Source organism: Lissotriton helveticus, chromosome 8, assembly GCF_964261635.1.
Source record: "Lissotriton helveticus chromosome 8, aLisHel1.1, whole genome shotgun sequence".
Classification (NCBI taxonomy): Eukaryota; Metazoa; Chordata; class Amphibia; order Caudata; family Salamandridae; genus Lissotriton; species Lissotriton helveticus.
The window spans coordinates 910039854-910064612 of NC_136069.1; the positions used below are offsets into that span (position 1 = coordinate 910039854).

Sequence of the window (24759 nt, forward strand, 5' to 3'; positions counted from 1 at the left end):
AAACTCTTATAACTGTGAGACCTATTGCATTTCAAAGAAGCAGCATCCATTATCCTCGGCTGCTTGGAAAGTGAAAGCACGCATGGCGTGCTGAATGTTGCAGGAAAGCATGTTGTGCCTGCAGTAGGAGAAACTTGTTAAAGAAAATAGTGCTTACTGACTAAAAAAGATATACTGTGTAACAAGAAAGGTAAAAGGGCCAGTCCTCATGGAAGGGTACAATGAAGACAAGGAGATACTAAGGAGGGACTAACAAGCCTATTAACAAATCACAAGTCAGCATTTACAAAGGACAATGACACAAGCCAATGACAAATATGGGCAGAGAGTGGGCGGGGCTTCAAGACCATATTTGAATACAGCATGGCTGCTGCCAGAGCAGCTCACGCGCTGCCCAGGCCGACCTAAAAAGGCACTGCAGACAAAATATACAGGGCTTCTGCAGATATCAGATGGAGCCCATAGAGGCACCCCCTTTGTAGCAGTTCTTCCAGAATCCGGCAGCTGCCAGATATCCTTTTTTCCCACCCATTCGACCGTCACTAAGTTTTGTCTCAATTAGAATTCCTTCTTAGCAACTGCAACTTCTTAGGGACATGGCAACGGTTGTCTCTGAAAATGCACAGGTGAGCAATAGCAGGAAGGGAGCAAAAATGTCTCCTTGGTTTGAGTATTTTTAAGACTGCTGCTATTTCTTAATAGGCTGTAAGGTTGAAGCATTACCACGCTATCAGAACACAGATTGGTTAGAAGCCTGAAGAATTGTAGGATTTGTGCAGCGCGCAGAACCTCTGGCAATGCCCCAACGCACTTTTCTGTAATTCTTTGTCAATAATTGTACTTGCATCACATTGTTCTGCTTTGTTAAATTCGGATGTGCAATTATTTGATTTGTTTCCCATATATTTGTCTTCTCGAACACGACCATTGAACATTTTAGGTACATATAATATTGAGGAAATAAATAATGGAGGGTATTAAAGGGAAGGATGGGAATGTGCGGGGGCATCTGTAAAGAGCAGGTGTTCATCGTTGACAACTAAGGGTGGAAAAAAGCGGTCAGGGGCTGATAGAGAAACAACCTTATTTATGGTCCACCTGAGTTGTATGAATAAGAATCAGGTCTTACGGTAAAGAAGTCTAAATACATGTGTGCCACCAATAAGGACTGCAATAGTTTGTTATGAATTTTGAAGGTTCCCACAGTAGAATGCCGCAACGTCTTTTTGTAAGTTATTTTGAAATTGCTAATGAGGTGATACACATAAATGTATAATGTGATCTATATATAGTTTCAAACTAACGTTGGTATTGTCTTAATTTTTTTCTAGCAATTCATGTAAAAAGTGTATTGTTGTTGGAAGTGGTGGAGTACTTCGAAACAAAACACTTGGGAGCAAAATTGACTCCTATGATGTTGTAATAAGGTAAGTTTTTCTCTTTAAACCTAAGCAGTTATTGATGATTGTTGTCAGTAACACTGCCTGCTTTTTACTTTCAGCAGAATTTCTGTTGACTTTCAGAGATCATCGGTGTGTTTTCTGTGCTTGAACTTCATTCTTTGTTTGAAAAATTACAATTGACAACTATACGTTGTGTCAAGATTTATCCCATTTTGCATGTCTTTGGGCAGAGAAACCTTTTATGTTTACAGTTAGTAGTTCATGTTCTTTTCAGAATCTTCCCAGAGAGTGAAAATGAACTATAGGTATTGACTGCAATCTGAATCAGCACCTCATATCAATGGTGGGCAGAGTTTATGGAGCATATATCTTGATGTCTTGGGGATTTATTTCACAATGGACTCTAGGGGTCGTATTCTACGTTGTCCCGGGGGCGCAACTGACATGTTCACCCGCTTTGTGCACCCCTGTGGTACAATTGCATTGCAGAAGGGGCCCCAGAAGCTTGTGCGGCCCCTTCTGTAATACTGGTAGCTTTGTCGCACATGTAGCTCCAGCGCTATCATAACAGTGTGTTCCCTCATTTGAATGGGGACGTGGCCCCATGCAAATGAGGGAATCTCTGTGCCCCTGCACCATATTAAAGATGCAGGCGAAAACAGGCCCTTAAGAGGCATACTCAGTGCACCTCCCAAAATCAGCCTTTTGGATGGGGAAAGGAGTGCCATCATTCCTCCAGACATCCCTCTGCATGCGGATGCATTCACTCTCTACAACTGCCTACAGGGGGATTTCTGTTCCCTCTCAAAAGTGCAGGCAGGTCCCATCTGCAAAGTGAAACACTGAGCGGATGATTAAAGTAGCCTGTTTAAAGCTGTGCCGTTGCACAGACATGAACAGTGCGCCCCTGGTGCATAATACGGCCCCAGGACACCTATTAAGTTGCTCATGTGTCATTTTCATTCTTTTGGTCAGGTGATATATCCAGTTCCAAACTCCCTATAATTGTTGTTCAGAATACTGTTTGTGCAAGTGAATATTTTCTTGCAATATTTCTGCCATCTGGAAGATTGACCCTAATTAAATTGAGCTGGATGTGGAACAGGGCTCAGAGATTTTGCTCAGAATAAAGGAGATCATTCAGAGCATAAGATGCTCCTTAAATTGGGAGAATTTCTACTCATCCAAACCTGTGGGTCCCTGCCCTATTTAGAGAGGGGAAACCACTGAGTTTCCTGTGGCGGAGCCTTCACTAGGGGGACTGCTTGAACCGGTGGGCTGCTCACCACATGGCTGTGGAACACTGTGGTGGCAGAAGTTGTTTTTCCGTTCAAAACCGCCATGTGAGACATCATGTATCCAGGCAAGCAAAGTAAATGGCCCTGATGTACAAGCAGAAAACTCTGTGTATCAAGGGCAGTTCTAATTTGCTTCTCGCCAAGTTTCCATGCGCTGTATTACAGCCTGTTCTGGTGTCTCTTGACTAGCCAGCCTTGTATTCTCTGGATGTGTGCCTGGCTGTCAACGTTTGCTGTCCGCACTGCACTTCAAGGGAGGTCCATCTTTTTTGCAACTCAACACTCTCAATGATCCTCTTCTGTTTTATAGGTTAATGGATTCTGTTTGCTTGACCTACACTGTGTGGCAGGACTTTGCCATTTCAGGTCTGAAGGCTGAAGGACTCTCTATTGTGGGCTTTTACCTCCCTGTGCAGATTGGCTGTGGGGGTATTGGATGCTTACCTCATTGGTTCAGGTCATTGGTGAGAATGTTCGGCCTACTCATCAGTGTATGATCGCTGCTAAATATAGGGCTTTCTGCAATTTATCATTGTGTATACATCTTTGAACTGTTCTGAAATTGCTCGGATAGCTTGGGTATGTCCTTACAATTACGGATGATACAAGCAGTGCTTGATTTAAGCCGGTGGGGGCCACCGGTACTCATTCTTGGGAAATGTTAGGAGTTGGATTCCTGCTTAGCTGAGGTAGGCACACAGGCCAGGCAGGAGTTACCACTCTAGTCAGTGTAAGTTAGATACACACTTACCTGTGTCAACCCTATGTTTAAAGTATTTGGGTTTATATCCTTTGGCTTGACAGGAGTCGGGGTGAGTCCTTCCTTCCTTTGGGGTTCTGTACCCTCTGTTTAGGAGTGATACTGCGTGAAAGCTGAACTGTCAGGGCTCTTTTGGCAACCCCCTACCCAGTTCTCCTACTAGTTTAGGCGTGATATCCTAAAACCGGTCCTCCAGCCCAGGGTCTGTACCCTTAGGCTACACAATTGCCTGGCAAGCCAGGACTTCCAGGGGAGTACACCTTCTCCCAAGGGAAACACACTTTGCATGTGTTGTACAAGAGTCTGCCTGGTGCAGGAATCCCGACCCTTGTCTATGTGACAGAGCATGGAGACCCCCCTCCCCCAGTCCACAAGTGGACTCATCAGTATTAGTCTTGGGGTGCTCTGATCTCAGAGCTGGCAACCCCTGACCATCCAGTCCTCCCTCTGGGGACTGTCACCTTCTTACCTCTCCATCTGGGCTTCTGTACCTTCCTCTGTGGAGTGTTACTGTCAGAAACCAGAACTTGTTGAACGCTTGTGGCAGCTGCCAATTCTTACCCTGACCCCCAAGTTCTCCTGACACTGTAGGGCTCCCTTTAGTGGATGGTCCCTCAGTACACTAGGCTCCTCTACTGGTGCTCCATCTGGGAGCTATCCAAGCCCTGGGGCTGATAATAAGGCACTCTGGGGCTGGGAATAAGGCACCCTGGGTCTCTGCCCACCCCACCTCTCCTTCTACTCTGAGAAGGGACATGGGACCCTTTACTCCCTTCTAACACGCCCCCTATACTGGGACCTATCTGGATCACTGTAAACCTCCCCTGCCCTCGGTTGGGGGGAACCGGAGTCAATCAATCCCCTTAAGGATCTCTTCTGTTAGAACTTGGGGGTCTCTAGTTGGCTGAGGCAGTTACCTTAGGCCAAATAGGGAACCTTGCTTCTAGTCAGGGAAAGGAGGGACACCCTCTTTTATAACCCCTGCTCACCCCCTGGTAGCTTGGCGTGAGCAGACAGGCTTATCTTCAAGGCAATCTGTAAAGTATTTGCAACCACACTCCCAGTGACACCGTGATAGCACCACAAATGGACACCACACTGATGTATGAAAATTGCGGCATCTTTATCAAGAAGAAAAATACGGTAAGACCAAATGATAAAAATCCAACATATGCGTATTCGTAATATTTCATTTTGCCGGTTACTAGGCCAACAAACACTTGTAGGTTCTTACGGTATTTATGAGCAGTTCACGATGTTCAAATGCAGTCCTAATGCAATGCTATGCGGTTCGTAATGCAGTTCTTATAGTCAGACTAATGTAGTTTGTAATGCAAGAATAATGCAATCCTCAATGCAAGTAATCAAGCAGTTCGTAATGCAAGAATAATGCAATCCTCAATGCACGTAATCAGGCAGTTCGTAATGCAAGAATAATGCAATTCTCAATGCACGTAATCAGGCAGTTTGTGATCCAGGTATAACGCACTCCTTTATGCAAGTAATACGGCAGTTCGTAATGTGAGAATAATTAAATCTTCCATGCACATAAGCCAGTTCGTAATTCAGGGATAATAAATCCCTAATGCAAGTAATAAGGCAGTTCGTAATGCAGGAATAATACAGGCAAATTAACGCAATTAGCACGGGCACCACTAGGCCCCAACCACAGACAACAGTCCTGAACTTCCCAGGGTGGGTAGGTCTGGGCCGCTCGAGGACTCAGCGCATCTAACGCGATGCAGCGGGAGAGAGACGGGAGCACCCTTGTACTTCTCCTGCGCACCTCCCCAGGCCACAGGCTTGCGGCTACCGTCCGGAGTCCAAGCTTTACCTGGGGGATGCGCTGCCTCACTCTCTCTCCCCGCTCGTCGGACGTCCTGCTGGGCTCCACAAACAACTTCACAGCAGCGTGGACAATGATTCACACTGCTGGGGCACTGCAGTCACAGGGCACTTTCCAACCAACACCACGGACCCCAACGGCAGTCTCTGGCTGCACACGCTCTAAGCATCGCTGACACTCGGTTGGGTTTCGGGCCACGCAGTCTCGGGGCAATGCTTACAAAGGTCTCAGGCTGCAAAAAGCACACGCACACAGCGCCGCTGAGACACACTTGGAAACTTCGATGTTCCTGAGTTTCCACAACAGGGAGCCAGCTCTCCTCGGGCCCTGGGGGACAAGTTACTTTGGGACACAGCACACGGCAAAGTCCTTTCAAACAGGGAGACACAGCAAAGTCCCTTAGCTTCTCCTCAGTTAAATCAGCAAACTACAGGTCAGCCCCAGAACACACAGCAAGGGTCAGTCCTTCTCTTCAGTCTCTTCAGCTGTCCTTGGCCACGAAGTAGTTTCAGTCCTTTTCATTCTTGTTCAGTCCAACGTTCAGGGGTTTCAGCTCTCATAGTTATACCCTTAAATGTCTTTGAAGTCTTTCTGTTCAGTGGGGGCACTGACCCCTGTCCAAACCAGCTCTGGGTGTCTCCCTGCCAGTGACATCTTCTTCCTGTGATTAGTGGGGTCTGGTTTCTCAATTACTCAGCAGGAGGTGGAGCCATTCTTTTATGGCAGCAGCCCAGGCCTCTTCACCTCCAGGGGCTACTCCTCCCCCCTACACTCCAGACGCAGGTCAGCCTGTTACTGTTTCCTACTCCTCCCCTGAGTCAAGACATTTCCCAGATCCTATCACATTCAAATCCAGACAGTCAATCCACAACCAGGCAGAGACACACAGAATTGATAGAACAAAGAAACCAGCCACTTCTAAAAGCACGGTTTCTAAACACACAATGCAAAAACCACCTTCACCAAAAGATGTGTTATTAAATTGTGAGTTCAGGCACACTAAACTTCACCTCAACATCTTAAGCCTATGAGAAGATAGGCTGGAAACATTACACAGCCTTCCCCATTTTGTCCTATGGGGAAGATGGCCTTGCAACAGTGAAAAACTAAACTGAGAGTATTTCGCTGTCATGACATGGTACACGCCTCAGTACATGTCCTACCCTTTCACAGACACTGCACCCTGCCCAGGGTGGTACCTTGGACCTACCATAGGGGTGTCTGATGTGCATGGAAAGGGAAGGGTAAGGCCTGGCAAGTGGGTGCACTTGTCAGGACAACATGACAGTTACCCAACTGCACACAGGCACTGCAGTGGCAGGCCTGAGTTCTCTCTTTAGGGCTACTTGTGTGGGTGGCACAATTAGTGCTGCAGGCCCACTAGTAGCATTTGCATTACCTCCCCTGGCACACATAGTGCACTTTACGAGGGACATTACTAGTAAGGCAAACATACCAATTATGGACAACCAATTACCATAACACTTTACATAGAGAGCATATGCACTTTAGCACTGATCAGCTGTAGTAAAGTGCCCAGAGTCCTAAAACCAACATAAACAGGTCAGAAACAATACTGGAGGAAGGCAAAAAGTTCAGGGATGACCCTGCAAAAAGGGCCAAGTCCAACAACTACCAAATGCCTTTTCAGACACAATGGTACTCACCCAGAGGTTTACATCCTTTGCAAGTTCCCTGGGGGCAGAAAACTTAGACTCAACCTAGCCCTGGAAAACAATAACTGAACATGTGCTCTCTGTCAATCAACTTTTACCGCTCTTCAAAAGTGTTTACCATGCTACCCTTAACCCAACCATCCAGTGCTCTGTGAAAGTACCCCACAAAATCATCCCAGGACTGGCGGGACAGTTTCGGACTGCCCATGAACCTCAAACTACACTCTTCTGAGGTGAATTCATACTTCTTAAACAGGGCCACCTTCGTAGGTGTATTCCTCAACCTGTCACCCTCTTCGAGGGCCAGTAGGGCGGCCTTCCCACCACCAGGAATTCAACTCCATATACCAACTCCCCAATCCTCCTCATGGATCCTATACACCTCTAGAGCTACCTCATATACCTGAAACCACAGGTGTATGTCATGCCCCCTCCTTAAAGCTAGGTACCCAGTCTCTGGGTATGTGGGCTGTGTCTTCAGCACTGGACACAGTAGTTTTGTTGCCACCAATATTGTTGCTGCTGGACCCTATCTGCAAGGCCCTTTATTTGCCCACAAGCCTTCTCTTTTCCATGACTTTCTCCGCCTCAGCTTCCTCCGTGGCTAGGTTATCGCTGGCTAAGGCCCTTTCACCCTCAGCCATCCTCTCCTCAGCCAGGGCTTTGTCAGCCTCAGCTCTTCTTTCCTCTGCAGCCAGCTGGGCCAGCCATCCATGTATAGGAGTACTCAGACACACCTATCCCAGTACTCAAATAATTATAAAAATGTTTCTAGACCTGCAGGTCTTTTCATTTAATTATTATACTCCACTTAATTATAATGCTCTTGACCCATACACTGGCTTCAAATGATCCGGTCCTGGGCAAATATTTTAATTCACTGAGCCACCATTTTCTTCTGTATCACGTGTCAGACCACCGTCAAATACGTGAGTTCAGCATGTCTGCTGTACAACACTATTGTTAGATTTAATAGACTAAACATTTGCTCCAAATTTAATAGAAATCTATATAGGATACACCTGACCGCTGCCTTACCTCTTAGTTCATTACCCGAATTGTCATCAGGGCGGGTACTGCAATGTTTCTCAAATCACGTTTAAAAACTATCATTTATATTAAATACATACCTGAGACATGAAGTGTTAGCCCACTTATTTGCAATCAGCAGACTTTCCATTGAAATGGCTACAACATTTCCCACTGATGTGGTTTTGCTGATAAAACTAATTGTGTGTAATGTTTGGAAATCACGTTTCTGCAAATATTTGCATTTGAGGAACACCAAATAAAGTGTTGTGATATTTTTGCTCATATGTAAAATGTTGCATCACACTACTGAATTACAAAAACAAGTTCTTCAGTAATTACTGATATATTTTGAAATACTTGTACTATTCAATTACAAGCTGTTTAAGTGTTAGTAAAATAACTGACACCTTACAGCCTTTTGTTTCACAATGATTGTCAGACAGCTCACTTGTCAAAAACCTCTACCTGTAATAAAAGAAAGAAAAGTAAAAAAACATTTTTCTGGATAAGATAAGAAACAATTTGTAAAAAGACATACTGGCACTTGACCCCTGTCCTTGAACAGGCAGCAGTTACGTCAAGATTTAAAGGTGTCTTTATTGCTCATTCACTGTCTAAATAAATAGAACACCTGTTCCTTCCAGCTTAGGTTCACTCACCAGAAGGGACGAGTAGGTGCTAAAAATAGCTCGACCTGATGAAATCTGACTCGCCTTAGCGAGTGGGTGCGTAGATTTTTCGAGTCCAGTATCCTTCCTGTGTTGTGGCTATCTAGAGGGAATGCACAAACTATAGCTGTCATCCAGTTCAGACGTGTATTGGAGACAAGCCGCAAAGCACAGAGAGTTATGAGCACAGAGAAATGTCCACTTTCTAAAAGTGACATTTCTAAAATAGTAATGCCAAATCCAGCGTTACCAATAAGGAGGATTTGTCATTACCATTCCAAACAAATGAAACATGAAAAAACGATTCTTCTCTGATCAGGAATTATAGCTTATAAGTGTAGTAAGGAATTTCCAATACTAACCTATGAAACGCGTAGGCCTCACAGTAGTGAACACAAAATAAGGTGTTTGTCACTACCAGGACACGGAAAACATAAAGGTACATGTCCAAAGTTTTACTTACACAGCACTCTGCACTTAGGGCTACCTTAGGGGTGACTTATGTGTAATAAAAGGGGGGTTTAAGGGTTAGCAAGCGGTTTTAAATGCTAAGTAGAGTTGGCAGTAAACTGCCCACACAGGCCCTGCAGTGGCAGACCTGAAACAGGTTTGAAAGGCTACTTCTGTGGGTGGGACGATCAGGGCTGCTGGCCCACTAGCAGTTCTACAATAGGGCGACCCAATCTTCCCTAGGGAACTTGGTACTATAGCCTACAAGCAGAAATGTTCCTGGAGGAATTGTTTTATACATCACTCAGTAATTAATAAGTCAAAAAATGATCCCCCTCTTTTTTCCATCGCAAATCACTCATGTATGGTTATACAGGCGTATTGTTTTTAGCATATATGACTGAATCAATATATCTTAATGAAAGTACAAAAACGGACATTATATACAAAAGTACATCGATATAAAAACACTGGCACCAACTCACCATTACAAAGGGCCTCTTAACAGACCATTGACGCAGTAGAGTGGGTGGAGCACACCCACCCAGGCTTTGTGTTTCAGGTGGAATCCATATAATTTATTCTGATTTGTTTTGCATTCTTTGTCATTATCGAGTTTTAGTTAACAATCCAAATGCGCCCTTCCTGCACCAAAACACACTATTGCACCACAGAGTTAGGATGCATTTACCAACACAAATAGAGCAATATTTTCTCTCACACACTGACATGCAATCTTTCATTGGCATATGAATCGGCTATGTTTTTGCTGCAAATTAAGTTCGTGGACGGGCATAATAATTTGTCAACTGCTGTTAAATGTTTTGTTGATGTGAACGTTGTTTTAAATAAGGTATAATGTTTTAAGCGAATTTATTGTATGGTAAATGTTTTGTTTTAAATAACTAATGAATAACTATTATTACATCCAATTATATGAATTTATCCGCGTTTCATCATTCTGGTAATCTCTTGTCAAGAGTATGAGGCTGGTTCCTATTCTGATAAAAATGAATGCGGCCTTAATATGATTGCATAAAAAGTTTTGTTTTTTTAAATGAATTTCCATGTATTGTTATGGTTTCAGTTGTTTGGTCATTTTATCACAGTGCAGAACATCAGGATGCAATGCAGTTGCTCTTCTTTCTTCCCCAACCTTTTGGTGTTTTTTTTACACCTTTCCATGAATTTTAATAAAAGTGAGTTGTCATCTTTGCTGTGTTATCATAATTTACTAAGGTACCCCATTTTAATTTGCATTTTGATCCCACAGAATGAATGATGCCCCAGTTGTAGGGTATGAAGAGGATGTCGGGAGAAAAACCACATTCCGGTTTTGTTATCCAGAGTCCGTAATGTCTGATCCGCTTCATTATGATCCAAACTCAACCATTGTACTTCTTGCTTTCAAGCCACATGACGTAAAGTGGCTGTCTGAGTTGTTATTGAATAAAAGAGCGGTAAGTGCAGCCAAATAACCGAGTTCACATGTAGGGCCATCTTTGTAATGTTGTGATGTATTATCTGTCTTGTACTCCACAAAACTGAAGCTGTATATAGTTAGAATTTTGACTTTCTAGAAAAAATCCTTTTGGAACAGCTGAGTTAACTGCTTGGCGTGGAATATGTTGGCTGGTGCCAAATCCTCCTGCTCATATCTGGCTGGCTAGAGATCTTGCGGTTTCTTTTTTAATTTTATTTCATACAAATTGTGCCTTCCACATGCAGGAGTACGTTTGTGGGGAAAGGATGCCCTAATATGCATTTCCCTTTCCTGTTGATATTTAGAAATAGTACTAGACTTCCTAGAATGGGTAGCTTCCGAATTTCCAAAGGCACTGAAGCAGAAACAGCACAGGTGGAGCTATCTTTAAACTTACTATTGCAAAAAGATGGGACGCGGAAGAACTCTGTGAATGAGCAACCTAATCTTTAGAGCCATATGTAAATACAAAAACCTATATTTTCAGAGTATAAACATTACTTTGCTATTAATTGCTGGTGCATTTTCTGTCATTTACCAGTGCTTTTTAGGTCTCGCACCTGGCGACGCAGCGCGATTGGGGTCTGTGGACGCGTTTGCCTTGACGCGCTTGCTTCGAAAGTGTGTACTGCTGGTGCACGTTAATTAGGCTCGCATGCAGTAAGTGCGTGCGCACACACACACACACACACACACACACCCCACCCGCTTTCGCTTTCCCTCCCTCCGGCGTTTCAGCCCACGTTCTCCGACTCAGCCCGCTCTCACCCGTTGTATCCATCAGCGCCATTGGGTGACACAGCCTGTCCGTTTCGCTGCTGCCCATTTCCAGGTGCAAGCTGGGTTGGAGCTGTAGGGGTAACTAACTTTCTTTTACCATTTGTGCTATCCTTACTGTCTAGTGTTTTACTGCGCAACTCACCCTCCCCATAGGCATCCTCTCTCTGCTTTTAAAATCCCATTTCTGGTATCTATCGCCTTGTTTTTAGCACAGAAATTCCCTAGTCCCCTTCTCGACCATCCGGTTTAGGGACGTGTTCGGGGGCCGTCTTCTGAAACTCTCTTGCAAACTTCAGCAGGCTGCCTGTCTCCCAGTCCTTTACCACTTGGACCCTCCTCCTTGCTGCGCGCGCACCCTCCCGGGGCAGCTGGAACAAGTTGGCACGAGATAGAAATGAAAAGCGAGCGGGCGACTCCTGAGTAGAGTCGGGAGTGACCCCTGTAGGACTGGGGACCCCCACGCCACACACCAGGCTGTCATGCAACTGCACTGCAGGATGGCTCGGCGGAGTCGCAGGTGAGTGTTGCTAGTGTCACCTGTGTCCACACAGCAGAACCTGGGCATTGCTAGAAATCTGTGTTACACTAGAGATGTGAACTGTCAGCTTCTCAGAGATAGCTGGTCTCTGTTTCTCTCGAGATACGATCAGAGAGCCTCCAGGTACTGTGCACTTTTGCGAAGATAGGGCCGAAATGATCGAATGTGGAATTTGTAATTGTTTAGTTCACTCCTATGTTTATTTGTTTTCATTCTGTTATGATTTGTTTTGAGGATGGCAAGGGGCTCTGTGTCCAAGTGTTTCGCCTACTATTTATTTCTCTGTGTTTATACCTTTACCAGCGAGTCTCTTTCCCACTTTGTGTCTGGATCCCGGCCAGAACATGGCTTCTCTCTCTTTGGTAGACGTAAAAGATGCCCACCTATTTCACCCACCACTTCCAATGGCGTCTACACAGTGATTTTAAGTCCGAGCCTTATTACGCATGTTGTGCTAGTCTGTCCTTCGGTTTTAACTTGCCTTACTAAGCGGCAGTTTAATATTATTTAGAATTGGATTGGCACCACTTGTATACACCCTTTGTATGCGACGTCCTCAACGATTGAGCATACACATCGTGTTTATGCGCATTATAAACGACCATTACTAAATCGAGACTTACTGAACCATTTTGAGTTCAGACTTTGTTTATTCCAACTTAAAATATGTGTTGTACTTTTGTTTTGCTTGTGTATCGTTAGACAGAGTGCTGTATGTCGTCACATTGATCACGTTTACCACTCATGCTTCAAGTGAATTGTGTTACATTTGTTATATACAGCAACTTTTCCAAGTGTTATGAGTATTTGTATAACACACGTGTGCTAGTAGTATGGCCCTGTAATACAGCAGTACTTTTTTGGTACGACTCCGTCTGTTGGTAGTCTGGTTCATCTTGGGACTTTGGTGTTGCCATTGTTTGTTAGAAAGTTTGAACATTTTGCTTCAAAATTATAAATGGTGATTGAGTGGCGATGTATTATTAAACAATGTTGTATGATTCTAGTTTTGGGGAATAAAGAAGGTTGAAGGCTTTTATTAACATTTGGTTTATTTTTAGGTTGGTTGAAAGTCTATTGCAGTTTAACATGTGTGCTGTGTTGCTGGCCTTGTGGCATTTCTGAGTGGCGATGGACTTGCTTATGATATTTTCTTATGTGTTCTGTTGCCTATAACTTAAGTTTCTTAGGTCGTCATACACAAACACGTATTGTCCACATACTTCCAGCCAATCTATACAAAAGACGCCTTTCTTTTTTATTCCTAAAATCATTACTTAGGCCAGTGGCAATTCCGTCACCACCAAACCGCCATCCAACAGTGCTCCCTCAATCCACTTGAATGTACCATCTACAGAGACCTACGTGGATACAGTCATTGCATTACTATTGTGATAAACCCATAAGATATACTGAAATAAAGTAACCTATGAAGTTAATAACTGATCTCCAACATCCACTCCTAAATAAAATAAATCCTGAAATTAAACAAAAATACAAATACAAAAAACATAACTTGTAATAGTCTAGCAAATGTAATGTAAATAATGTGCCTTAATGGTTGTCATTTCTTAGTATAGATGATTACGAACAAAGATACTCATTGTGATTTCTCGGCGTTATGATTTTTCTTTCAAAGCTTTAAATGTGTCCTGGCTTGCTACAGGGTTGAAAAATTACTGTGCCCATTTTCATGTGGAAAAAAACAGGACTCAAATACTCTTTGGTCTTCCGTACCCACTTTCCTCAGGCGCTCACTATCTTCAGCCTAGGTCCGCATGGTATGTGCCACGCCGCACCCTCAGATTATCCAATGCTAACCTACTAAAACCCCCTGTTTTCAGGTGTGCCTCAAAAGGGTGGAAATCAATCGCAGTGATATGGACCAAGGCCTGGAACCAACTGCCCAATCACCTACGTTTTATTCAATCAGAAACCTTTTTCAGGGAAGCTCTGAAATCCTCGCAATGCAATAGGTCTCGCATTTACGAGAGTTTAACCTATTAGCATTGTAAATGACAATGCCTTTTATTAATGTTTTAAAAACCAACACATAAATAAAAGGCATTGCCATTTACAATGCCAATAGCTCGAACTCTAACAACTGCGAGACCTATTGCATTGCAAATGCTTGTTTCAGTGGTAATGGGACACGTGAGGACAAAATGCCCTTTCCTAATGTTTTGTGGAGATTTTCCAAATACAATTTTTCTTTTTGCCATCTCACACAAAGCCACTTTATGGAGACTATACCTAAAAAATGTGTTGCCAACAGGTTCCCTCAGTTGTTTCTTCAGGAATATGTAGCTGTGTAATACGTTTGGACACCAGTCAAGGCAAGGATTTTTAAAGATTCAGGCAAAACAAAGTTTTGCTCTTTGGATATTTCCCTTCTATAGCAAAAGGCAAGTTTTCGGCTGTCTGTTGCATTCTTGCACCTTCTTGTAGAGGCATTTTCAGACCACTGCCTGGAGTCTATACTGTTGCACAGAATGAACACAACTAACCAGGATTCATTCTCATACACAGCTAGACTAGTAAGGATTTCATAAGACATTAACTTATAACCTGGCGTGACGCCACACATTTTTTGTTTCCGCAGACTACCTTATATAATCTGCAGATCTTAGATTTCCATGAATCCGTAACCCTTATACATATATCCAAAAGCCTTAGTACATAGACCACATAAAATCCTAATGTCTCTGTCAAAAGGACAATTTTAATAGCTTTAGCTATTTCTGCAACACATTAAAATGCAATGCAGTTTTCGATACATGCTCAAAATAATACACCCTGTGTGGCACTCCTACAAAACAAATGATTTTACTCCAAATCAAATGTCACAAGACAACACACTCGAAGTAAGACAACTCTACTCATGGTCCTATTAATGTTCATGTTATTTAGCTCCTTACAACACCAACAGGTACACCGGCATTAATCCAAACAATTCCAGGATTCTCAAACGTCTGACAATTTTCGGGTCAAACATTTTCCCCAATTTTGTAAGTTAATTATACAAGTTAAATATCTCACAGACCAGTTTTTAGTCCAAAAAGGAGTTCGCATTGGGTGCGTGCTGGCACCCACACTTTTTAGCCTTTATATCAATGGCCTTGTGGAACATTTAAATGGTGTGGTTAATAACGATGCCCCCAAACTGGTCACGGGCAGAGTGCCCGCTCTGATGTTCGCAGACGACACATTGTTGTTGTCTAGAACATCATCGGGCATTCAAAAACTCTTGATGGATTTGTTGAGTTCTGTGAGCTTCGGGGATTAGAAATCAATCTGGGAAAAACTAAGTTTATGGTTTTTAATCCCCCTAAGCGGGTACGTCCAAACCCAGTCCTACATGGTACCCCCCTTGAAAGAGTAAAAACATTTGTTTATTTGGGTGTTACTCTAAATGAGAACTTTGATTGGAACACCCAGATTGCCAAATCTACACTTAAGCTATCCCAGCTTGCTGGGGGTATAAGTAAAGTTTTTAGGGAGTCAACATTTAGGCCAGTGTCCCCAGCTCTAGAGATATATTGCCGCCAGGCGAGAATGGCTGCAATTTACGGGGCTGAACTTTGGGGGCACAAGCAGGTACTGAACCTCAAAAAGGCAGAACAGTTTTTTTTTTAGAAACTTAGTTGGGTTACCGCCCAGTACGCCTTTGATTCCTCTTAGGCTCGATCTGGGCATGGTCCCTTAGAAGAGATTATTAGTGCAAGACCAATCATGTATTTGAAGAGGCTGTGGTCAGTTCCTGAACTGGCCGCATATAGAGCGGAGTTCTCTGAGATTTTGTCCCTTCTCATACACAAAAAGATGCCTTGGCTTCAGCACATCCGTGCAGTTAGTACCGGGCTAGGTCTATCGGATCTGTGGGAAAACCCAGAGACTTTTTGCCCAGGGATATCCAAGAAGGAACTTTTATTCCATATAAGCAAGCAGAGTGCTCAGATGCTAGCGAGCTCTACATCATTGGGTAGGTTAACTTCTGAATTCCTCCAAGTGAAACTTGAATCCAAACGTGAGGAATTCTTGGACATAATTGAACCCCCGCTTGCTCGAAAATTATATCTTCAGCTAAGGCATGGTACTCTACCTATTGGATCCTTTACATCTAAGTGGGCAAAAACTAACATCGAAGTTTGCCCTGCATGTAATTACAAAAAAGAGAATGTAAGCCATGTACTGCTGTTTTGCCCTGCCTATTCTGCCATTAGAAATGCTGGTTGACCCCTATTTGTAAGAACTTGGGATTTTTGCACTTTTCACAGGCTTGCAGGATATTAACTTATGACACCTGCCCCCGATTGTGTTTGCGGTCTCACGCTATCTTTTAGGCATGTGGCGTAGGAGACAAACTTTTTTAAACTAAATCAATTGTTATATTCACTGATTTTATCCTTGTACCCTGATAACTTACAGTTTAATGCAGTTTTAACATTTTATGATTATTTATTGTTTTATTGGTTGTGCTAATGTATTTTATGTGCACTTTTATGGTCTATTGACTGAAATAAAGTTATCAAGCAAGCAAGCAATATTTATGCAAACTAATTAGAACATTGCCTACATTACTACTACAACATTTTTTTACCTCTTTTAACGTGATCAGGGCCATGTGAGTCTCAAAGTCATAACCAAAAAGGCTTATTCCGAATTTAAGAATAATTACAGAAGGCAAAAAGTATTTAGTGAAATTTATATTAATAAGGCATCATATATTAAAAATGCAATAGGAATCAACAGAAGGTAACTTCCAAATAGCTACCCAGAGACCAAAATTGACTCAGCAAGAGGACTAACATGGAATCTGCTCAAATAGTTTATGTATCAAGTCAAAGACAGACTAGCGTAGAGTCCGCACAGTTCGGAAAGCAAGACAAATCGAAAGATAAACAGACAGATGTGTAGTCTGTCTTCATGAAAGTAAGCAAAACGCATAAGTATAAATCAGCAAGCATAATGACATAGAGACTGCCCAGTTAGAAAGGCAAATTAGATTTAGTATGTCTCCCAAAAAGGGCACATATTATAGGTTGTAGGCAATGACTATTACACTCTCGACTTGAGCGATCTGACATCATGAGCTGTACTGATCAAGTTATGAACACATAACCAGTAGTAAAAAACGAAAGTATGATACATCAAATGAGACCCATTAAGGAACACCTATGTTTGTGCATATTTATAATCAGGTGCAGATAGGAAATGAAGGAAATAACACATTTGTGCAACAAATTAAAACAATAGACAGTACAGCATAGAATAGAATCCGGTATAGAGCCTTGAATTGTTGCAAATACAGGACCATTCTGCACATGGCTTCCTTTTCAAAGAACTACAATGAATACATTTCAGCTCGACAAATAATCAGTACCATGAAGTGAATTCTGTTTCGCTTATTTTCTGAAAGGGAAAAACACAGAAGAGAAACTTGTGGTAGGAAGATCATTCAAATAATTTTAAAAAGCCATTTCTTTCAGTCACTGTAAAATAAATGTCACTATAGGCTGACTTTAGCCTAGTCTTGTCAACTGAAGCCTAGTCATGCTAACTAAAATAAATTTAAATGGAGCATTATTTTCTGTTTTTATTAAAAATGCCCTGACGAAGACCCTTGAATTTGTTGCAGATACAAGAACATTCTGCACATGGCTTACTCTAGGACAACAAATCCATAAATTTTAGCTCGACAAACAGTACCATGAAATGAATTCTATTTTGTTTATATTCTGGAATGGACAGGTACTACAGAGAAACATCTCTGTAGAAAGCTCCTTCGTATAATTTAAAAAAAGCACATTTCTTTCTGTTACTGTAAAATGACCGTGCATGTTAACTTCGTCCTACTCGTGTCAATTGAAGCCTGGTTATCCTAACCAAAACGCAATTTAAATCCAGCATTATTTTCTTTTCATTAAAACGCTCTGATTGAATAATTCTGGTAAAGGCATAAAAATGTAGACGAAGCTTTGCTTGACCCTGAAACTCAGTCAATTCACTATCGTGTGCCTGGGAAACCTCTTAATAAATTTGAGCTGAAACCGCAAGAAATTTGTAAAAGGTTATAACAAACATACTGGGTGGTATGCAATATTTGAAATATCATTATACATTTAAACAAACATACATAAATTCCCTAATTGTTAAAAGCACATCTAAATAATTAAGAAAATCTATCAAGAATGGTAACCTTAATAAGTCTCGCTTTTGGGACTTATGCATCAGAATACATGCACCGTCCAGCCGAATGACACTAGCTCCATTTGCTTTTATTTTTTAGTTCCTAATCCAAGATGGCAGATGCTGCTTGGATCAATGAAAAAATATATATTTTCTATTAGCATAAAAGCACCAATTAAAAAACAAATAGAATGGGGCAGGGGGTCATTGGAGGAGCTGGTGGGGAGGGAGGTGAAAAGCTTCACAAAGACGGCGGGGTCAGGGAAAGCATAACAGGAAGAGAACACTTTAGTGGTATTAGAGATGGCAGAGCTGGGGGGTGCTTGGAGAGAAGCACACAGATGAGACAGATCAACATGGAGCAGGAGTGGTTAAGGAAACACAAAAGGAAGACCGTTGGAAAACACATGCGCTCATGGAGTGCGGTAGCAAACTAGAAAAACATACTTCCTCAAAAGTGAGCCGAGGAAGGACACAGGGATATAGACTATGCTACAGGGAAGACAAACAAAAGATGAACTAGTCAAACCGTCAAATGAGAAGCAAACAAATGAGTGACAATAAAGCAAACAAGAGGTAAGCAATGGATGGGCTTTAAGTCGACTGTAAGTTCTTGGAAAGCTGGCAATTGGACGTTTGCAACCAGACAGCTTCTGCTATCTGGGAGGCTCAACGTATAAACTGCAGTGGTCTATACTATCATCAAATTAGCCACACATAATATTAATATTAACAATAATAGTAATTATAACTTTCTCTAGCGCTTCATACTACTGATGTTAGTAAGCGCTATAAAAAACAGGCATTCATTCCGGTTTGCCTATTAGATGGTGCTCATTGAAATTAATAAAACATAATGTTCGGCATTAGTTTAATCCTTAATAAAAGCAGATAAACGTTCACTTGACATTACATTTTGTAAGAGCACAATCCTACAGATACTAGTTCTGGTACATTTTAAAGATAGGTCTAGTGATTCCATAACAAAATGCCAATATTGTTTTGGTCCATACACCAAAACTGGCAGAACATCCTGTAACGTCCCCTATGATTCATGAGTTACATATGAACACACATTTCATATAACCAAGTATCTGTTTCAACTCAGACGCTGTAATTCAATACTAATCAGAGATGTGGAAGAGACACAATTTTAGTTAACACTAAAACATTTTAACCATAACACCACCATTGTATTAATCTTAGCAAGGAACATATTAAAACATTACAACGAGGGCGTAGGACGGAGCTAGACTAGAACAGTTAGGAAACAACATCATAAGAAACTAAAACACTCTTTAACTACTCTTTAGCATTGTACACTTTAATTAAATGTCCTTAACTGTTTACTAAAGGAGCTAATTAGCAGGTTTACAACGTGTCTGTCTGCAGCCCTGCTGAGAAGAAAATAGAACCAAAAACACTTGAAGCTCCACTTGGAGGTCTAATTTAGGAAGGAGCCAGACCTCGCTCCCAGCCCAACCAAAATGTGATCAATGTCCACTCAAATATCCTTATTGTGAATGAAACAAGTTCCTATACTGAATGGAAATTGAACAAATTAATAAAAATTACATGCATTTCTATCTACAGAAGATGATTATTATTATTATTATTATTATTTATTTTTGTAGAGCGCATAGTCACCATAAGGTATCCCAGCGCTAGGCACCCTATCTCTTTGGTTTGGGCTGGTTCAGGACGGTTAAAGAAGGAACGGGGGGGGCAGGGGATAACTGTTTAGAGTAGGCGTGAGTCATTGGGGAAAAAGATGAGTTTTGAGCCGCTTTCTGAAGTGAAGGTACCGTGTTTCAAGTCTCAGGTCGCGGGGGAGCGAGTTCCAAAGGTGTGCAGTTTGGACTGAGCAGCGTCTTCCGCCTGAGCGGCTTTTCTTAAATCTGGGAGTGGTGATGAGGTTTTCTGTGTCCGACCGAAGGGATCTCGTGGGTCTGTAGGGTGTAATCAGTTTACTGAGAGCGGGGGGGCCTTGCTTTTGAAGTAGTTTGTGAGCTAGACACAGGGCCTTAAATTTGACCCGCTCCCTTATGGGAAGCCAGTGGAGGAGTTTGAGGGCAGGTTTGGCGGAGGTTCTAGCAGGGGTGTTTGTGATAATCCGGGCCGCAGTATTCTGGATTCTTTGAAGCTTGGTGAGGGTCGCCTCCGGGGCACCTAGATAAATCACATTACTATAGTCAAGCCTTGAGATTATCAAGCCTTGAATAAGCAATTTTTGGGAGTTGAAGGGCAAGAGGGGCAGGACTTTCCTCAGTGATTTCAGGAGCCCGAAGCAGGTCCCGGCTACTTTGTTTGCCTGCGCAGTGAATGAGAGGTCCGAGTCGAGCCATACCCCTAGGCTTTTTACCTCTACTTTTGGGTCAGGGGGGGGGCCCATACAGGCTGGCCAGATGTTCGGGGAGAGTGAGAGCCCTTTTGGACCGAGGAGCAGAACTTCGGTTTTTGTCCCATTTAATTTTAAGGCTGAGTTGTTCATCCAGAGGTGGACCTGTGAAAGGCAGTTAAATAGATCTGCTGATTGTTGTCTGGGGTGGGATAGAGACACCACTAGTTGTGTGTCGTCGGCGTAGCTGACGACGCTCACTCGGAAAGGGGTGATAACCTCCTCCAATGTGGACATGTAGATATTGAATAGAGTAGGGCTCAGAGAGGAGCCCTGGGGCACGCCACATTGGAGGGGAATTTCGGAGGAGCGGGCGTTTTTTCCCCAGATCTGATAGGTCCGTTGATCTAAGAAGGATGAGATCCAGGAAAGGGCGGAGCCTTCCACACCTACTCTCTTGAGTCTTTTAATGAGAAGTTGGTGGTTGACGGTGTCGAATGCCGCGCTGAGGTCGAGGAGGATCACTGCCACTGATCCTCCGTCGTCAAGCAGTGTTCTGGCTTCCTCAACCGCGGCCAGGAGGGCGATGTCAGTGCCCTGTCCTGGACGAAAGCCCGTCTGTGAGCTCTTTAATTTGTTGTTGCTCTCCAAAAACTGGGAGAGCTTCCTGTTGACCAACTTTTCGGCGATCTTGCTTACTCCAGGGAGTAGGGAAATAGGCCTGTAATTGGCCAAATTTCCGGGGTCGAGGGAGGGTTTCTTGAGTAAGGCTTTTACGACGGCCTTCTTCCAGCTCGGGGGTACAACTCCCTGTTGGAGTGAGGCATTGATCATGATCATGATCAACACAAACTACACATGCACAAACAAGGGTTGCATGAGTTATATTAAATCAGCCATTCAAAAATCTCTCTTGTAGATACTCCTGACGCACACAGTAGCAAACAAAAAAGTATGATGACTTTGGCACAGCAATAGGTATTGTGCAAAAGCTAGTTAATCCCTTTCCCATAGAGAAAGGCCTGCGTCAAGGCGGTGTTATGACGCCCACCCTATTTTCATTTTTCATCAACAGGATTGCAAAGTTCTTGGAGTCTACTCCCACAGATGCCCCCAGTCTTAGCAGGTGCAAAATCCCTATTTTAATGTTTGCGAATGACCGGTTAATTATCTCAAAAACTCCGAGTGGCCTTCAGCAAGCCTTGCTACTCTTCGAGGAGTTCTGCCTCTTACGGGGCTTGGAAATTAACATTTCAAAACCAAAATTAATGTCTGTCAACCTGCATAGAGGATTTAGAGGAGGTATACTATGAATAACCATCCTCTGGAACAGGTTAGCGCCTTTACATATCTGGGGGTTATCATACAAAATTATTCGAGGTGGAATCGCCTGCTTGATACGGCCACATTGAAGCACCACCAACTATCTGGAGCCTTACAAATTGAGTTTAACACGTCTTTCACAAAGCCAGTTAGTCCGATGCTGCACATATACGATATGAAAGTTGTGAGCTCTGTCCTGTACAGGGCATAGCTCTGTTGGTATGAGAACTTGTCCATACTAACTGAAGCAGAAAATAGGTTCTTAACGTAAGATCACCAGTCTCCCGCAAAACACCCCAGTGCGTCTATTGCTTTATGATCCAGGTAGAAAAGCACTGGCTTGACATAGCGAGATTGCGCCCTATATTATACTGGTGTAGAATCTGGTGCACGCCTGAATTGGCAACATATGCCGCCGGCCTTAAAGATTTAATCAAAGCAGACTGCTCTCACAAAATCAAATGGTTCCCGGAGGTAAGAGCCTCCTTAGTAAACATTGGCATGATAACCCTGTGGGAAAATCCATCAGGTGCCCTGTTCCCCTCAAAGGCAATCATTATAGAAAAATATTGGGATTTGGTGGTTCAAAACACATACAGAAACAGTGATACGTCTTCACGAACTGGAGGATTTTTAGAAGTTAAACTATCCCCAAGCCTGGAGCAATATTGGGACATAATAACCAAACCACACGATTGGAAGTTATACTTTCAATTTAGGGTGGGCTCACTACCAATAAGATCTTACACAGCAAGATGGTCAACTCAGGAGATAGTACATGCCCCACCTGTTTGGCACAATGGAGTCATCGGCCCACATATTGTTCATTTGTCCAGCATATGCTGCCCCTCGTTGAGCATGGCTCAGGCCAATTTGTAGGCTGTTGGGCATCAGAAGGAGTGGTCATGCGCAAAGAATATTGTGCATGGATACATCAACCCCCATTGTTATTGCATTAGCAAAATTCTTGGGATGGACGTGGGCTATAAGGTCACAGTCACTCATTGAAAATTGAAGGTTTTAATTTACCATTTCTACTGAACATGTAAACATGAAGCTGGCTATGTAAGTATTAGCTACTGTATCAATTGGCCGGTATAATTGGACACATGTTAATTACTCGTGAATCATTTAATGTTCTGAATTGCAATTGTTTTATATGTTTTTAGCATATCCAGTCGTTTTACACCTTATAATTGGTGTTTTATTATTCTTGACGACAGATTCTTTTAACAATGGTCTTAACTGTGCTTATATATTGGTTTTTTACGAAATAATAGTTTTATGTATTGTGCTGTTATGATTTATCTGTTGAATAAAGCTTGTTGGATTGGATTTCCTTAATTCGCTTCCTTATAACCAATTACTGCCTGTTTTTGAAGACCCTAAACCTTTTGGAAGGGAGAACCAGGAGTTAGAAATTGTAGGAGATCTGGGATTATGATAAATAATTTGGACCCTTTTAGAGCTGAAATTGGTCCTAACCAACCCAGTGATACCGGATTTTCACTACACATGCATATTGAAGTACACTACCTGGTGAATGGTGTTTGGGGGATTTGTTCACTACTGTACAACATTTATAAACATTACTGACTTATAAGCTATTTATCTTATATTTCCTCAATCTTCTGGCAACAAATTGAAAGCAATTTTATCGGAGACATACTCTCAAATAAGTCCGCTTTTGCGTTGTTTTCTTATTGTTACGGTTGTCTTACTACATGACATTTGCAGATCTGTGAGAAACCACTTCTTTAGTTCAGGACTTGAAAGCTGCAATAAAATCATAGTGAGCATTTTATCTTGCTCCCATGATTTGGAATTTTCATATCATGAAGGTCACTATATAATTGGAAGAGAACAATGTCATTTTCTTGATGATCTTGTGTTTGTACTCCTCTTTGAGCAGATGTATAAGACACCGTTTTATCTGTTAACACTTTTATTGCTCCCTATTTGCGAGCTAAGAGTTAGCTGGTTTACACTTTCTTCGTTTGCATTGAGGCCTTCACTTTTGTTTGCAATCTAATGAAACCTTAGTACATTTATTGTGCATTACTACCTGCCTGGAATTAGAGAGAATTTTCTTTCTTAAAGACATTTTGAAAGTCCAGAATCTTAGAGCATGCCAGGATAAAATGCAACCTATCCTACGAGGGCACAATTTGATCATAACTGGTACGGTGGTTTTTACTGACATTTCTCTGAAAGTGCTGGGCACAAAGTTTTAACCTAATTTATTTCTGTGTCATCTTGTTTCCTGAGTCCCTATATTAAAATTTTGCAGTTTATTAACTACTGTAAATGTTGGATATCAACATCAGTTTTGTGATTGTTTCATTCTTCAGCAACAAACCCCTCAATGTAGTATTGCTAAAGACGTTTTATTGCTGGCATGTATGCCAACCCCTGTGATTATTCCTTCTTTTACTCTGAGAAGCTTTAGACTGGGGTTGGCTATTTTTGTGATTTTATGAGCATTTCTCATTGCATTGCTCATTGTTAAGGTTTCTATTAACCACTATTTGTCATTCATTCCGATTTCTTATTTTTGGAGATACTGATCACAGTAGTTCATTTGTGAGAAATGTCAAGAGTCTGTAGAAAAAGAATATCAGTAGAAAGTTGGAACATGAACATCTTGTTGATTCATAAAGTAACAAAACCTGGTAATCTGACTACTCTTAGGATTGGTTATATTTGTGTAGCAGTGGAAAAGGTAGCTAGTTGAGTAACGTGCAGATGAGAAGGCTGAAGAGTATAAGATAAGAGGGTAGAGGGCAGTATGAAGAGTAATAATTGTACTCCCCCCACAGATGTTTTATGTAGAAAACTAGAAGGTCAATGGCATAAATGCTATAATGGGTTCTCGTAGTACAAGAGGGTGCAAATAAAGACTTGATGCTGCATTGGGGATTAAGTTCAAAGGAGGCAAAGAGGTGTTGGAGGTAAGCTGATTTTGCAGTGTTAAG

General features: G+C 42.3%; 1 protein-coding gene across 7 annotated transcripts in view; it reads left to right on the plus strand.

Moving 5' to 3' along the window:
• ST3GAL6 (ST3 beta-galactoside alpha-2,3-sialyltransferase 6) overlaps positions 1–24759 on the plus strand; it is a 635416-nt gene that overhangs the window by 558915 nt on the left and 51742 nt on the right. For all 7 annotated transcript variants that reach the window (XM_078657726.1, XM_078657728.1, XM_078657722.1 and 4 more), the window contains 2 exons: positions 1332–1427; positions 10407–10593. In XM_078657726.1, coding sequence (XP_078513852.1) covers positions 1332–1427; positions 10407–10593 — 283 coding nt within the window. The remainder of the gene's footprint in view (positions 1–1331; positions 1428–10406; positions 10594–24759) is intronic.